The 15,449-nt window shown below is 40.6% G+C and overlaps 1 protein-coding gene across 1 annotated transcript in view; it reads left to right on the forward strand.

Annotated features, from left to right (window-relative positions):
• nol4lb (nucleolar protein 4-like b) overlaps nucleotides 1–5,685 on the forward strand; it is a 340,275-nt gene extending 334,590 nt beyond the window's left edge. The window contains exon 9 of the mRNA XM_041205282.1: nucleotides 81–5,685. Coding sequence (XP_041061216.1) covers nucleotides 81–280 — 200 coding nt within the window. The 3' untranslated portion in view covers nucleotides 281–5,685. The remainder of the gene's footprint in view (nucleotides 1–80) is intronic.
• The last annotated feature ends 9,764 nt before the right edge of the window (nucleotides 5,686–15,449 follow it).

A 15,449-nucleotide genomic window follows, 5' to 3' on the forward strand; every position in this document is an offset into this window, starting at 1 on the left:
TCTAGCAAAATTAAATTCATATCAAAATCACCTTCGGTCAGTATTTAAAATGTAATTGGTTAATTTCTTCACCCTTTCAGGTCCAACAGATCTCAGCATGAAGGCACTGGCCTCAAACTCAACTTCATCCAACACAAACAACAGGAGTGTACCAGCAGCACAGCTCAGTCCAACAGAAATTAATGCGGTTCGGCAGCTCATCGCTGGCTACAGAGAGTCAGCGGCCTTCCTCCTCCGCTCCGCAGATGAACTGGAAAACCTCATTTTACAACAAAATTGACTCTTGTCAGCACAGTCCTAATGATAAAACCCCACGTCCTGTAGTTACCCAGTTCAAAACTGGAAATTGGGAGGAGATTCCTCGTTACAAGATGGCCATTAACCCATTGCTGCTATGGAAGTGATAATGCCACCAACCTTTAACCTCAGACCTTCATCAGGACCGAGTGTGTGAGTGTGTATGTCTTCAACCCAAGGACCTCATTCACCAGAGTATCTTCGTTTTCTTAGCTGGCAGCATAAACTGAAAGATTTGACATGTGCAAGGACTCTGCTCCTTTCATGGGCAGCTGCAAGTTCCTGGCCAGTTACCATACAAAACCCACATAGCATTCAATTCCCAGGTGCAATACCTAGTAACGCTGCTAATAGAAATAACCTAGTCTGGGCCTTCTGGAAGAACAATTGAGCAGAGGAGTTAATCTCTTTTGGTTTGCGTTCATTCTGGTCATCAGTTTGAAGTATTATGAGGATAGTAGCATCAATTGTACATGCATTATTAAATTAATTTAGAAAATCTTAGTGCTAACTTTTTTTGCTCCTTTTCAGATCTAATAATTTATCTACTAATGAGTATCCGCAGTGAAGTCTACAATACATTTATGGAGGTAACCACTGGGGATCCACACCCAATAAAACGTCCTGGTATTAAAGCTGATTATGTATTGAATAACATAGGGTTAAAGGTGGATAGGTAGAAGGATTTTAGGGTGAAATTTGTGAACAAGAGATATAAGCATGAGTGTGTTTATGAGTCCAAGGTGGTGAAATATCACACGTTTAACTACAATTAGTGGAGTGCACTTTTTAAGATATGCAGCCCTTTTTGTGCTTGCCTGTACATATGGATTGGTATATCAGGTGAATGACAATACAGCCTGGTGCTAGTTTATTAATATCGGAGAATTCTAATGCATGTTCTGATGTCAGAATATGCCCGATAGAGAATATAGAATTTGTAGCCTGTAATTATGTTATTTTATACAATGTCAGCAGGGTAGGTATTCCTTAGAAACATTCCATAAGTCTACAAAATTCCACTTCTGTCATTATTGTTTCATAGCTGCCTCTCTTATTAGCATATTCAACTGGCTGTAGCATAAATGCAGAGTCAGGATCCAGCTTGACTCCAAAGAGAACCGGAGTGCAACTGCCTAGAGAGATAACCCTACCATACCTGTTTGAGACAATAGAGTTGAAATCCATTCAGTAACAAAGAAAGTATTAAAAAAGTGCCCTGGCATGCCTTAGACTTATTGGACACCTTTTAAAGTCATCATATTGTGTAGGTGCTGACACACTCTCTAACATTTAAATTTAACTGCTGAGAGAGGAGTTCTGTGCACACAGTTGTAAGTATACATTTACAGGGTTCTCTCCTGGGCAAGAGAAAAAGTTTCAGCAAGTTATTGTAAACTGACGATATAAATGCGGCTCGAGGGTACATTTTGCAGCTAGTTAAGCACTTATTCATTATTGTAGGTAAACCGCAAAGCCCAGTTGCAATCCATCATCTCATCAACTTTGGATATTTTTCACTTCATTCACAGTTAAATGCTTGATCTCAAATCCTGCAAGATTAGGTTAGTGTATCTTCAGCAAATCAAAGTGCATCATGAAAACTTTCAGAACTCAGGTAGCAATTTATACCAACGTAAATTTTTTACTATTTTTTTAAAAAGTGAATACTGTGAAACAGGAGATGTTTTGTCATTTTATACTTTTCTCTATTTCTGCTTTTTAATAGTTACCATTAGCAACTTAAAATAATTATTGTAGATCTTTATATTGTTAGAAATAAGCACTGTGTTTGGAAAGTTACAAATTAAATTTAGTTCTCAAAAGGTTAAAAAATTGCTTCGCTGGCACCAAGCTGTATAAAATATTTGAATAAGATGGCTCCAGGAAGACATTAACCTATATTTAAGTTCATTTCACTGTTCGAGTTTCTTTCAGGTTAAAGAAACCCATGGATTACCAGAGTCTTGTTCTTTACGTTCGTGGGTAAATTTATAAACTTTGCAGAAATGTGTACCTGAGAAAAAGTATCTTACTCATGCTAACAGTTAACTTTTTATAGAAGAGAATGGGGCTGCCCACACAAAATACAGCCTAGCAAGATGTGAAAGTTGGTAGATCTGCATCCAAATGCCACTTGCATGAATAGGTTGTTTGCTTTCCAAAGAACTCTCAAAACCTGCTGACTGGAAAATCCACAATTTTGCTTGGAGGACCCAGTAAAGGATACATCTTTAAATAAAAAGGGTCACATTCCTATAACTTTAAACCATACCTAGACTAGTAGATTTGTCCTAGCTTGCTGTCTGCACTTAAAATTTACCCTACCTTTGGAGCAAAACCTCAGTTGCACTTCGTCAAAAGATTGCTTAAGACTGCTGTTACCCAGATATGATTAAATATGCTGGTTACTAACCTTTAGCCACTCCTATAAAAAGACTAAGAGATACCTCTACCTCAGTTTTCCCTTCACTATTAGTACATGTTAAATATCAGCTGTAAAGTAAAAGTCAAATCACACAAAGATCTACATCACCGTGAATTGAAACTAATGTCAATCCTCATACAATGACTGATCCAGAAAACAATTAGCTTGAGATGTTAAACAAAAACAGAATTAATTCTGTTTTTGTTTTGGATTTCCAGCATCCGCAGTTTTTTTGTTTTTATAGCTTGAGATGTTGCTTGCTTACTCTTCCCCTGCCTGTCAATAAGTTATTTCTTTCACTTCACTTCTCAAATCACATCTGAAGAGTACGAATAAACTATACATTGGAATTTAGCTACTTGATTAAGAGAGCATTGAAAGTTTGCAGTGTTGCTTTTAATATTCGGTATTTCCCATTGAACAAACCTCAATACCAATTAAATTTTATTGTACAGGGGAAACCTTTTCAAATCCATGCTAATTTTGAAATGTAATGCTTATTCACTCAATAACAAACTTAGTGAGGAAATAAATGATCATAACACTGATAAGTAATGCACGTTAGATTTTTGATACTAATAGTTTAGGTGCTACTGCACACCCCTAATACTGTGAGATAAATTATAGTTACATGTCTTTTTGAGCTCCAACCATCCAACATCTTGTGAATGAAGACCAAAACAATACAGCAATATTGCCTAGATAGTAAACAAGTGTAAACCTTAAACAGAAACATTCCTCACCCAGGTCATCATCCGTTTTGGATCAAAAAGAGTGATCCACATAATTTTTAAAATGGTGAAAAATTAGGAACAGTGGAGGTTCAAAGAGCTCATGTACATAAATTACTAAAGTGTAGTGGTCAGGTACAAAAATAATCAAAGGCTAATGTAATGTTAGCCTATATATCTCGAGGGCTAGACTATAAAGAGGAGGAAGTTTTTCTACATCTGCACAAGGCCCTGGTTCTACCACATCTGAATTCCACTGTACAGTTCTGGGCACCGCACGTTAAAAAAATATATAGGCTTTGAAACGAGGGAATTACAAGGGCTTGCAAGGGTTAAATTATGAGAATTTACATAAACTTGTATTAGGCTTGTATTCACTGGAATAGATAAGGCGTAGATTTTGAAAGTAATTGATAGGATAGATAGAGAGAAACATTTCCTCTGGTGGAGAAGTCTCAGACATGGGACGTGGCCTTAAAATCAGAACCAGGCCATTCAGGAGAGAAGTTAGGTTAACATTTCTTCACACAAAGCATGGTATAAGTGTGGACTCTCGCTCACAAAAAGAGTGGATGCCGGCTCAATTAATAAACTTGAATCTGAAATTGATAGATTTTTTTTCTTGCTAAAGGTATTAAGGCAATTTGAAAGGAAAATTAGGACACATCAGCAATGACCTCATTGAATGGAAGAACAGGCTCGAGAGATTGAATGGCTTACTCCTGTTCGTATGTTGCTACCATAATGCCATTCTGAGAACCATTTATTTGTTCAGTCAAAATTTCTACACAACTATATAATCTGTTGGACCATTTAGCATTCACTATCAGGTAGATTTTCAAGTTTGTTTCAATGTTATTAAATTAAAAAAACCTTTATTAAAATAAGCGCTCCTTCATCGATACTGAAAATGCTACTATCCTCATAACAGCTAAATTGTACAGACCAATGGCACAAATGGATTTTGAACCAGTGGTCATTTCCACCACTGTGATACTATGTTGAAATGCGATGGAAGCTTACTATAACCTCATTCGTATACTTTCGGGACCTCTTTCAGGCTGCAGAGCAGGTATCTGTTCTCTGCCCTCTGTTTTATGCTAATTGTCCATGTGAGTGATTTGTATATGACACAAAGTTACTTTTCTTCGTAGTGGGGGGTGGGGGTGGGTATATTTTTCTGTACAGGATGTCGCTAAATTTTGTTGTGGGTTGTTGTCCTTAGCAGTTCCAGAAAAAAAAATAGGCAAAAGACAATCTTAGCCCCCTTTGATGCTGTGATTTACTTTTTCTTAAGTGCAGCTATTGAGTAAAACTGGGGGACCACTAAGTATTTTTCAGCCATAACTTAAAGTCACTGAAATGTTGTTGCACAATGATAATGAGTAGTTCTGAGGACTGTGTGTAATTATACAGTCATCATTCAAAGATCTTAACCCTTTGAGTGCTTTTTTTTTAAAATAAATTCTTGTTGTTAGGCTGTTTACCTTGTTGATCTACTGAACTATTGCACCCTTATGCAGAAAATGCTGACCACACGGATAACATTTTCTGAATGGAAACCATTCCAGTGGCACTGAACAATGCTAGCTGTCCTGCTGCAGAAATAATTTCCTGTAGGATTCAGAGGGTTAATAACCATTAATTGGCTAGAATTTGATTATTATACAATTACAATCAGCAAATTAACTGGACATTGTTAACAAACAACAAAATAGCGGTGCTTTCGATTTATTTTGACTGGGAAGAGGAGAATCCGGTTCCTTAACTGTTTGTACCTAATACCAATGTGAACTTTGTATTTCCTTCTGATTTTTGACTCAGTGAAAGTGTGGCTGTTTACATGTACAGATTTTGCGATTTTCTTGTGTTCTCCAATACCCTGTATTAATGCTGTAGAGAAAAAAAACAAAATAACCCAAATTCTTTTAATATTTATTGCATATACACAGTGAATACGTTTTCCAATACATGTGGCTAATATTTTGATTCTTCGTGTTGATATATGTAAAGCAACTGAGTTCTTTGTATTTTCTGTTTGCTAAATGAATAGCATGGGCAGTTCTACTTACATATCACTTTAATTATGAACCAATGATCTTGCTGGAGCTGTCAATATGGTGTCAAACTAGCAAAATGCATTGGTTTCATTATACTCTATGGAATATTCTTTGAATTATATACATATATGAGATGGAGTACTAATAAAACCAATATGCTGTGTATCAGAGAGGATACTTAGATGCCAATATTCTTTATTATTGTGGGACTGAGCCTTGGTGTTCACTAACATTAACAATTGTAGCAAAGAAATGGGATGCCTCTCCTCTTATTGCCAACTTATAAATTGTAATATGTGACCAGTGACCTCAAGTTGTGCAACTGCTGGATGATGGAAACTTAACATCATTCCTGGTCAAGGTTTATATGCACTAATTCTGTAATCCCTCCACTCACCCTCTTTGGGTTTCTTTCAAACTGTGACTCCCGCCATTAAGAGATCCTGCTTGGTCTGGAAAACTCACTGGCATCACAGCATCTTTTCTGCTTTGACCATTAAGAGGTGCCGCTACTGCACTGCAGGAGAGATGTCCTCATCGTCGAGTGGGCTATGGACATCACATCACATTCGTACAATCATGGACCCAAAAATTGTCGGATAGGGAGTTGTACACAACAATGTTTTTCAGGCTGCATGTGACAAAGCATTATTAATGCAAAAAGTCCAACAGCAACACCAACTTATATTTGTATAGCACCTTTAATGTAATAAAATGCCCCAAGCAATTCACAAAAGCTTGGTCAAAGAGGTAGGTTTTTAAGGAATGACTTAAAGGAGGAAACTGAGACAGAGAGGCAGGGGTGCAGGGAGGGTATTCCAGAGCTTAGGACTAGGCAACAGAAGGTATGGACACCACTGCTTGAGTGATTAAAATCAAGGATGCTTGAGAGAGCAGAATTAGAGGAGAGCAAATATCTTAAAGGTTGTGGGGCTAGAGGAGGTTACATAGATAAGAATGGGTGAGGCCATGGACGGATTTGAAGATAAGTATTTTGCTTGACTTAGGGCCAATGTAAGTCAGTGAGCAAAGGGGTAATGGGGAATGGGACTTGATGCGAATTATGATACCAGAGTGGCAGAGTTTTGGATGACCTCAAGTAGAATATGACAGGAGTAGTGCAATGGGATAGTCAAGTCCAGGAGGTAATGAAGGCACAAATGAGAGTTTCAGCAGCAGACACTAATATCTGGGGGCTTGTGCCAAAACTGGGAGAGCTTCCCCACAGACTAGTCAAGCAAAAGCCTGATTTAGTCATACTCACTGAATCATAACTTACTGACAATATCCCAGACCCACCAGAGGTGGCAGCACAGTGGTATACTGTCAGGAGGGATTTGCCCCAGGCCACATTAACTCATGTGGCATCAAATCAAACATAAGTGAGAAAATCTCCTGCTGATTTTCATATTCCACACCCCTCAGCTGATGAATCACTACTCTTCCATGTTGGAACATCAATTGGGAGAAGCATAGAGGTTGGCAAGGGAACAGAACATACTCTGGGTGAAGGACTTCAATGCCTGTCACCTAGATGGCTCAGTAGCACCATTAATGTCTGAACTGATTGAGTTCTAAAGGACATAGCTACTAGACTGGGTCTGCAGCAGGTGGTGAGGGAGCCAAGAAGAGGGAAAAACCTACTTGAGCTTGTCCTCACCAATTTACCTGTCCATACCTGACAATATTGGCAGGAGTGACCACTGCACAGCCCTTGTGGAGGCAAGGTCCTGTCTTCACATTGATGATATCCTCCATCGTGTTGTGTGGCACTATCACCATGCTAAACGGGATAGATTTCAAACAGATCTAGAAACTCAAAAGTAGGCATCCATGGGGTGCTGTGAGCCATCAGCAGCAGCAGAATTTTACTCAACCAGAGTCTGTAACTCATGATCCAACATATCCCTCACTCTACAATTACCATCAAACCAGGGAATCAACCTTGGTTCAATGAAGAGCGCAGGAGAGCATGCCAGGAGCAACACCAGGCATACCTAAAAATGAAGCTACAACACAAGACTACTTCTATGCCAAACAGTGGAAGCAGCATGCAATAGGCAGAGCTAAACGATCTCACAACTAACCGATCCAATCTAAGCTCTGCAGTCCTGCCACATCCAGTCATGAATGGTGGTGGACAATTAAACAAATAAGAGGAGGCGGCTCCACAAATATCCCCATCCTCAATGATGGGAGAGCCCAGCACATCAATGCAAAATGGAATCTGAAGCATTTGCGACCATCTTCATCCAGAAGTGCCAAGTGCATGATTCATCTTGCATTCCTCCTGGGGTTTATTTTAATTCGTTCATGGGATGTGGGCATCGATGGCTGGGCCAGCATTTATCGCCCATCCCTAATTGTCCTCGAGAACTGAGTGCCTTGATAGGCCATTTTGGAGGGCATTTAATTGTTGTGGCTCCGAAGTCACATGTAGGCCCGACCAGGTAAGAACAGTAGCTTTCCTTATCTAAATGACATTAATGAACCAGATGGGTTTTCACAACAATTGACAACGGTTTCATGGTCATCATTAGACTATAATTCCAGAATTTTTATTGAATTCAAATTTCACGATCTGCCATGGTGGGATTCAAACCTAAGACCCCTGGGTCTCTGGAGTAGTAGTCCAATGACAATACCACCACGCCAGTGCCTCCCAGCATCACAGATGCCAGTCTTCAGCCAATTCAATTCACACCATGTGATATCAAGAAACAGCTGAAGGCACTTGATACTGCAAAGGCATTGGGTCCTGACAACATTCCAGCAATAGTACTGAAGACTTGTGCTCCAGAACTTGCCGCAGCCCTAGTCAAGCAGTACAACACTGGCATCTAACTGGCAATGTGGAAGGTTGTCCAGGTATGCCCCGTACATAAAAAATAGCAGCCAGTTGCCACCCCATCAGTCTTCTCTCGATCATCAGCAAAGTGATGGGGCTATCAACCAGCATTTGCACAGCAATAGCCTGCTCACTGTTGCCAAGTTTGGTTTCTGCAAGGGCCACTCAGCTCATGATCTTATTACAGCCTTAGTCCAAACATGGACAGAAGAGCTGAACTTCAGAGGTGAGGTGAGAGTGACTGCCTTTTAACCAAGTATGGCATCAAGGAGCTCTAGCAAAACTGGAATCAATGGGAATCGGGGGGGAAACTCTCTGCTGGCTGGAGTCATTCCTAGCATAAAGGAAGACAGTTGTGGTTGCTGGAGGTCAATCAACTCATTCCCAGGACATCACTACAGGTGTTCCTCAGGGTAGTGCCCTGGGCCCAACCATCTTCATCTGCTTCATCAATGCCCTTCCCTCCATCATAAGGTCAGAAGTGGGGGTGTTCGCTTATGATTGCGTAGTGTTCAGCACCATTCGCAACTCCTCAGATATTGAAGCAGTCAGTGTCCATATGCAGCAAGACCGAGACAACATTCAGGCTTGGGCTGACAAGTGGCAAGCAATATTCATGCCACACAAGTGCCAGGCAGTGACCATCTCCAACAATAGAAAATCTAACCATCAGCACTAGACATTCAATGGCACCACCATTGCTGAATCCCCAACTATCAACATCCTGGGGATTACCATTGACCAGAAACTAAACTGAACCAGCCACAAATACTGTGGCTACAAGAGGTCAGAGGTTGGGAATTCTGCAGTAACTCACTGACTCCCCAAAGCCTGTTTACGATCTACAAGGCAAATCAGGAACGTGATGGAATACTCTGCACTTGCCTGGATGAGTGCAGCTCCAACAACATTCAAGAAGCTCGACAACATGTAGGATTAAGTGGCCTGCTTGACTGGTGCCCCATCCACCACCTCAAACATTCAGTCCCTCCACCATTGATGCACAGTGGCAACAATGTGCACCATCTACAAGATGCACAGCAGCAACTCATCAAGAGTCCTTCAACAGCACCTTCCAAACATACAAACTCTACCACTTCAAAGGACAAGGGCAAGCTGCATGAGTACATCATCATCTGCAAGGACCCTCCAAGCCACTCACCATCCTGACTTGGAAATATATCACCATTCCTTCATGGTCATTGGTTCAAAATCATGGAACTCCCTAACAACACTGTGTATATACCTATACCACATGGACTGCAGTGGTTCAAGAAAGCAGTTCACCATCACATTCTCAAGTGCATTTAGGGAGGGGCAATAAAAGCAGGCCTAAAAAGATGAGCTAAGACAGGATCAAAATTGGGCAATGTTAGACAGGTGGAAATAGGGTTGACTGTGCAGTATCAGCAAGGAAGAGAAAGAACTAAATTTCCTTGGGAAGAATTTCAAATAAACCAGAAAGAAGGGGTCTAGAAACATTTGGTTGGGGGGTGGTTATGGTGTGGGATATGATGAGCAGAGGTTCCATTCACCCCATTGATAACCTTACATGAAAAGGACATAGTATCAGCAAAATGGTCACCTGCTGGAATTGCCCTGGCTTTCCCCTACTTTGGTCCTAGAAACCTGAACACCAATAGGTTACCAGCCTCCAGATTAAAATGACATAAGTGCGAACATAGAGTTCCAAATCTGGGTTGTAGCCTAGAAAACCCCTTAAACTTGATAACATTCATATTCTGAATGGTCTCTCTTGATGATGGTAGCAGATCATTATAGATCAGGGCTGTTTGAAACATTGGCTCATCCAGTATCCAATACTGCATATTTCAAAACAAAAACAGAATTACCTGGAAAAACTCAGCAGGTCTGGCAGCATCGGCGGAGAAGAGTTGACGTTTCATGTTTAATTGTTTAATTTATCACTGCATATTTCATCTCACTTTCACTTCTCCCTGCCACCCTCCTTCTTTCTCCCCCTCCACCCCACCTTCATCCTGATACAGATATGGGAACCCACTGAATTATATTAAACACAGCATCCCACCTTAATTCCCAGATAGGACGACAGGGTCTGGAGCACACGTCATAGTGGTTCATGATTCCTGATCTGCACAGTTAGAGTAGCAGAGCTTGTTTGCAAATTTTCAGTCCACCTTAAGAAATATGGAGAAATTCAGTAGAATACACTTCCCCTTTTAAAGTTCTACAACCACCTTTACAAAGAATATATAACTTCACTTAGGAGAGGTATTAGCTTACCTTTTGCCTTTTCTTCAGTTAATGAACCTTCACTTTTTTGGAGGTTGAAATCATAAACTACAACATTAGCAAAAGACACATTTGTGTGAAGTTTGTGATATTTTTAGCGCTAACATGCTATTTAAAACAAAAATGCAGATGAAACAATTACATAGGACTACATTAATGCATTACTAATGTCATACAACTTAATTTTAGCCACATCTCTTCTAGTTGGCAATGAAAAAGGGGAGATTTATGCAAATGAACCACAATGCTGGACAAAAATCTCAAACTGGTGCTTGTGGATGAGCTGCAACATATTCCAGTTAAGCATCGCGAAGACTGAAACCATCCTCCAAAGACCCTGCTACAAACTTCTTGCCCTTGTCACAAATTCAGTGCCCCCCACAGGCTGAACTAGAATGCCCATAATCTCCATGCCTCATTCATGCCATCATCTATACCTTTCAGGTACACCAGAGATCAGCAACCTGATCTTCATCTTCAACTCTGCTTTCCTGCCTGGCCTTCCCAGTGACATTCACATCTTATGAAAGAATATTTTTAGAAGTCCCGTCAATTATCCATGCTCAAGCACATTTAGGTTTTACAACTTTTTGCCCGCAAAGTTGCTGGATATGAGAGTTAATTACAGCACATCGAGGGCAAGTGGGCATCTGGGATCTTGGTAAATGAAGGGAAAAAACCATCATTCCAACCAAGATTTAAGGATCGTGAGATAAAACAGACAGAGAAAAGGTGAACGTGGGGGAGGGGGTGAATTAGAGTGAGTAAACTCAATGTCAAACCAGATGCAAAAAGAGAAATAGAAAGAAAGTAAGTTTGGATTGTGGAAGAAAGAAGGGAAGGAAATCTAAGAAAAAGATAATTAAAACTTGACATTTTTGAAGTTAAACGAGTCCCAATCTGAAGGAATGAGACTCCACATTTTTAATTGTTCACTTCCTGGGCAAGAGGGATTGATTTTCAATTAACATTTATCTTACTGTTAAAAGGGGACTTATGCGCATCATAACTTTAACTTTCTGTAGCAATTTCAATGGGCAATTAATGTGCAGTCCCAACAACTTCATGAAAATCATGGAGCAGTCAAGCATGAGATGCAGTTTTCATGCAGCCAATTTTGCTATTCACAGGTATCTTTTCTTCATTACGAGTTGCTGGCTGATTTGCAGATTACTAACACCATGGCATTCAGCAGTATCCGGTCCAATCTGTGTTACAAGTTATCACTTGGTATGAAATGCTAAGAGGATCACTCTGCTTTAGTGGAAGTGGCTACACCACTAAAACATTATACCAGCAAGTTTATGCAGTCATTATATATCCAACTACCACAGAAGGTTTACAATTGTAATTGTTGTCATTTTCTGAAGACTATTACACTGCTATTGATATTCTTTTTCATGGTGAGTTTTGTTTCTACCCAGAGTACCTTTCACTACCAACAAGATGTCGAGTGCACTTTGGGATTTTTCCAGTGGTTCAGCATTTCCAAACGTGTAAAGAAGTGGGAAAATGGCTATGTACCAGACAGTTAAGATCAAATTGCAACAGATATGCTGTGAAATTATGTTTACATACACGATTTCCATGTCCTGTGCATCACTTGCCAGATTGCTTTTATCCTGAGAGAGGAAAAAATTTATGGCAAATTCCACATTGACAATCAGTGCATTGGCAGTAAAATATTGGCTTATTTCCCAATAAGTACAGACTGACTGTGGGATAGTGGCAACTTAAAAAGAATTTTTAAATAAGTGGAACAAAGAGAACTCTGAATTGTAAGAGGGCTGTGGATCAACAGGCCTAAATAGATAAAATATGTTGTAAATCTAGAAAAAAAATCAAATTGTATGCATACTGTATTGAAAATAATTTGCATCTATATGACATCTACGTCAATATGACATCTTTAATGCAGTAAAGATTCAAGATACTTAACCAAAGTTGCAACGGTTACTGAGCAATGGTAGAAAAATTAGGATTGACCATATCTTCAGTTAGGGTTTACATAAACAAATTTTGAAAGCTTTTGAAGGTGGGATTTAAAGTAGCAAGGTGGAGTGGTTTAAGATAAAAGTTCACATGTAGAGCTCAGATCGCTGAAGGCTTTGAGACTGATGGTTAAATAGAAATAGGAGAGAGTTACACAAAGGCAGCCAGCTTCAGCAAAGGAGAAGGCCTTATTGGACTGAGCAAAGCTAAAAACTAAGGGAGAGAAGTGTGTGCATTGATAGTGTATTACAACAACTTGAATTTATTTACACATTTAAAGTGGTAAAACATCCCAAGGCACTTCACAGGAACATAAAAAAAAGAAAATAAATTGACACTGAGCCACTTTGAGATATTAAGACAGATAACCAAAAGTTTGGTCAGAGGTAGTTTTTAAGGAGCTTCTTACACGCATGAGAGAGATAGAGAGTTTTAGACAGGGAATTCCAAAGCTTAAAGCCAAGGTAGCTGAAGGCACATTGGCCAATGTTGGGGCGATAGAAATCAAGGACACATGTGCAAGATGCCAGAATCAGAGGAGCACATAGATTTCAGAGGAGCTAACAGAGATAGAGGGAGTCAAGGCCATGGAGAGATTTGAACAGAGAGATGAGAATTTTAAATTCAAGGCATTACCAGATTGGGAGCCAGTGTAGGTCAGACTAGTGAATGACACTTGTTAATTTGGGATATGAGCAGCAGGTCTTTGGATGAACTGAAGTTTACAGACAGTAGTAGGTAGACTGCTGACCAGGAGAGCATTGGAATAGTCGAGTCCGATTGGAAAAAAAAATGGATAAAAGCAAAATACTGCAGATGTTGGAATTCTGAAATAAAAACAGAAAATGCTGGAAAAACTCAGCAGGTCTGACAGCACCTTAGAGAGAGAAATAGAGTTAACATTTCGAGTCTGTATGATAGCTTTAAAGAAAGGTCATACAGACTCGAAACGTTAACTCTGTTTCTCTCACAAAAGTATGGATAATGGTTTCAGCAGCAGATGAGCTGAGGCAGGGGCAGAGTCAGGCAATGTTACAAAGGTAGTCCCGACGATAGTCTGATTCACTCTTAGACAGTGGGCCAGGTCGATGGATAGAATCAGTGGCTAGTGATTGAGGTCTGAAAACAATGGCTTCGGCTTACCAATATTTAATTGGAGGATATTTCTACTCATCCAATATTAGATGTCAGGCAAACAACATAAGACATGAGAGGCAGTGGAGTGGTTGAATAGTGATGGTGAGTTAAAGCTGCACACAGGTGGAATTGAACATGTTTGCAGATTATGTTGATGAGAGGCAGCATGCAAATGAGAAACAAGAAATAACCAATGACAGATTCTTGGGGAACTCGCATCTGTTCCGATGATGCTACCTTCAAAAGCAGTTCCTCTGACATGTCCTCCTTCTTCCTTAACCGAGGTTTTCCACCCACGGTCGTTGACAGGGCCCTCAACCGTGTCCGGCCCATCTCCCGTGCATCCGCCCTCACGCCTTCTCCCTCCCAGAAACATGATAGGGTCCCCCTTGTCCTCACTTATCACCCCACCAGCCTCCGCATTCAAAGGATCATCCTCCGCCATTTCCGCCAATTCCAGCATGATGCCATCACCAAACACATCTTCCCTTCACACCCCCCCTATCGGCATTCCGTAGGGATCGCTCCCTCCGGGACACCCTGGTCCACTCCTCCATCACCCCCTACTCCTCAACCCCCTCCTATGGCACCACCCCATGCCCACACAAAAGATGAAATACCTGCCCCTTCACTTCCTCTCTCCTCACCGTCCAAGGACCCAAACATTCCTTTCAAGTGAAGCAGCATTTCACTTGCATTTCCCCCAACTTAGTCTACTGCATTCGTTGCTCCCAATGTGGTCTCCTCTACATTGGAGAGACCAAACGTAAACTGGGCGACCGCTTTGCAGAACACCTGTGGTCTGTCCGCAAGAATGACCCAAACCTCCCTGTCGCTTGCCATTTTAACACTCCACCCTGCTCTCTTGCCCACATGTCTGTCCTTGGCTTGCTGCATTGTTCCAGTGAAGCCCAACGCAAACTGGAGGAACAACAACTCATCTTCCGACTAGGCACTTTACAGCCATCCGGACTGAATATTGAATTCAACAACTTTAGGTCGTGAGCTCCCTCCCCCATCCCCACCCCCTTTCTGTTTCCCCCTTCCTTTTCTCTTTTTTTTCCAATAAATTATATAGATTTTCCTTTTCCCACCTATTTCCATTATAAAAAAAAGAAAAAAAAATTATTTATTTATTTTTTTTACATCTTTTATGCTCTCCCCACCCCCACTAGAGCTATACCTTGAGTGCCCTACCATCCATTCTTAATTAGCACATTCGTTTAGATAATATCACCAACTTTAACTTTAACACCTATGTGTTCTTTTGTATTATTGTTGTTGACACCTTTTGATGATCTGCTTCTATCACTGCTTGTTTGTCCCTACAACCACACCCCCAATCCACCTCTCTCTCTCACTCTCCGCCCCCCCACACACACACCTTAAACCAGTTTATATTTCAACTCTTTCTTGGACTCGAACTCAAGTTCTGTCGAAGGGTCATGAGGACTCGAAACGTCAACTCTTTTCTTCTCCACCGATGCTGCCAGACCTGCTGAGTTTTTCCAGGTAATTCTGTTTTTGTTTTTGTTCAAGAGATAGTGGTGCAGGAGCAGGGACAAAAGCCATTACAGGACATGCTCTGGCTAGGGGAAGACAGATAAGAATGGCATTAGGAGGGTGCACAGTGCCACTTTGCTGGATAGCGGAGAAACGTTGGAAAATGGTGATGTGGTCAA

The sequence above is a fragment of the Carcharodon carcharias genome, chromosome 14 (genome assembly GCF_017639515.1).
Source record: "Carcharodon carcharias isolate sCarCar2 chromosome 14, sCarCar2.pri, whole genome shotgun sequence".
Lineage (NCBI taxonomy): Eukaryota > Metazoa > Chordata > Chondrichthyes > Lamniformes > Lamnidae > Carcharodon > Carcharodon carcharias.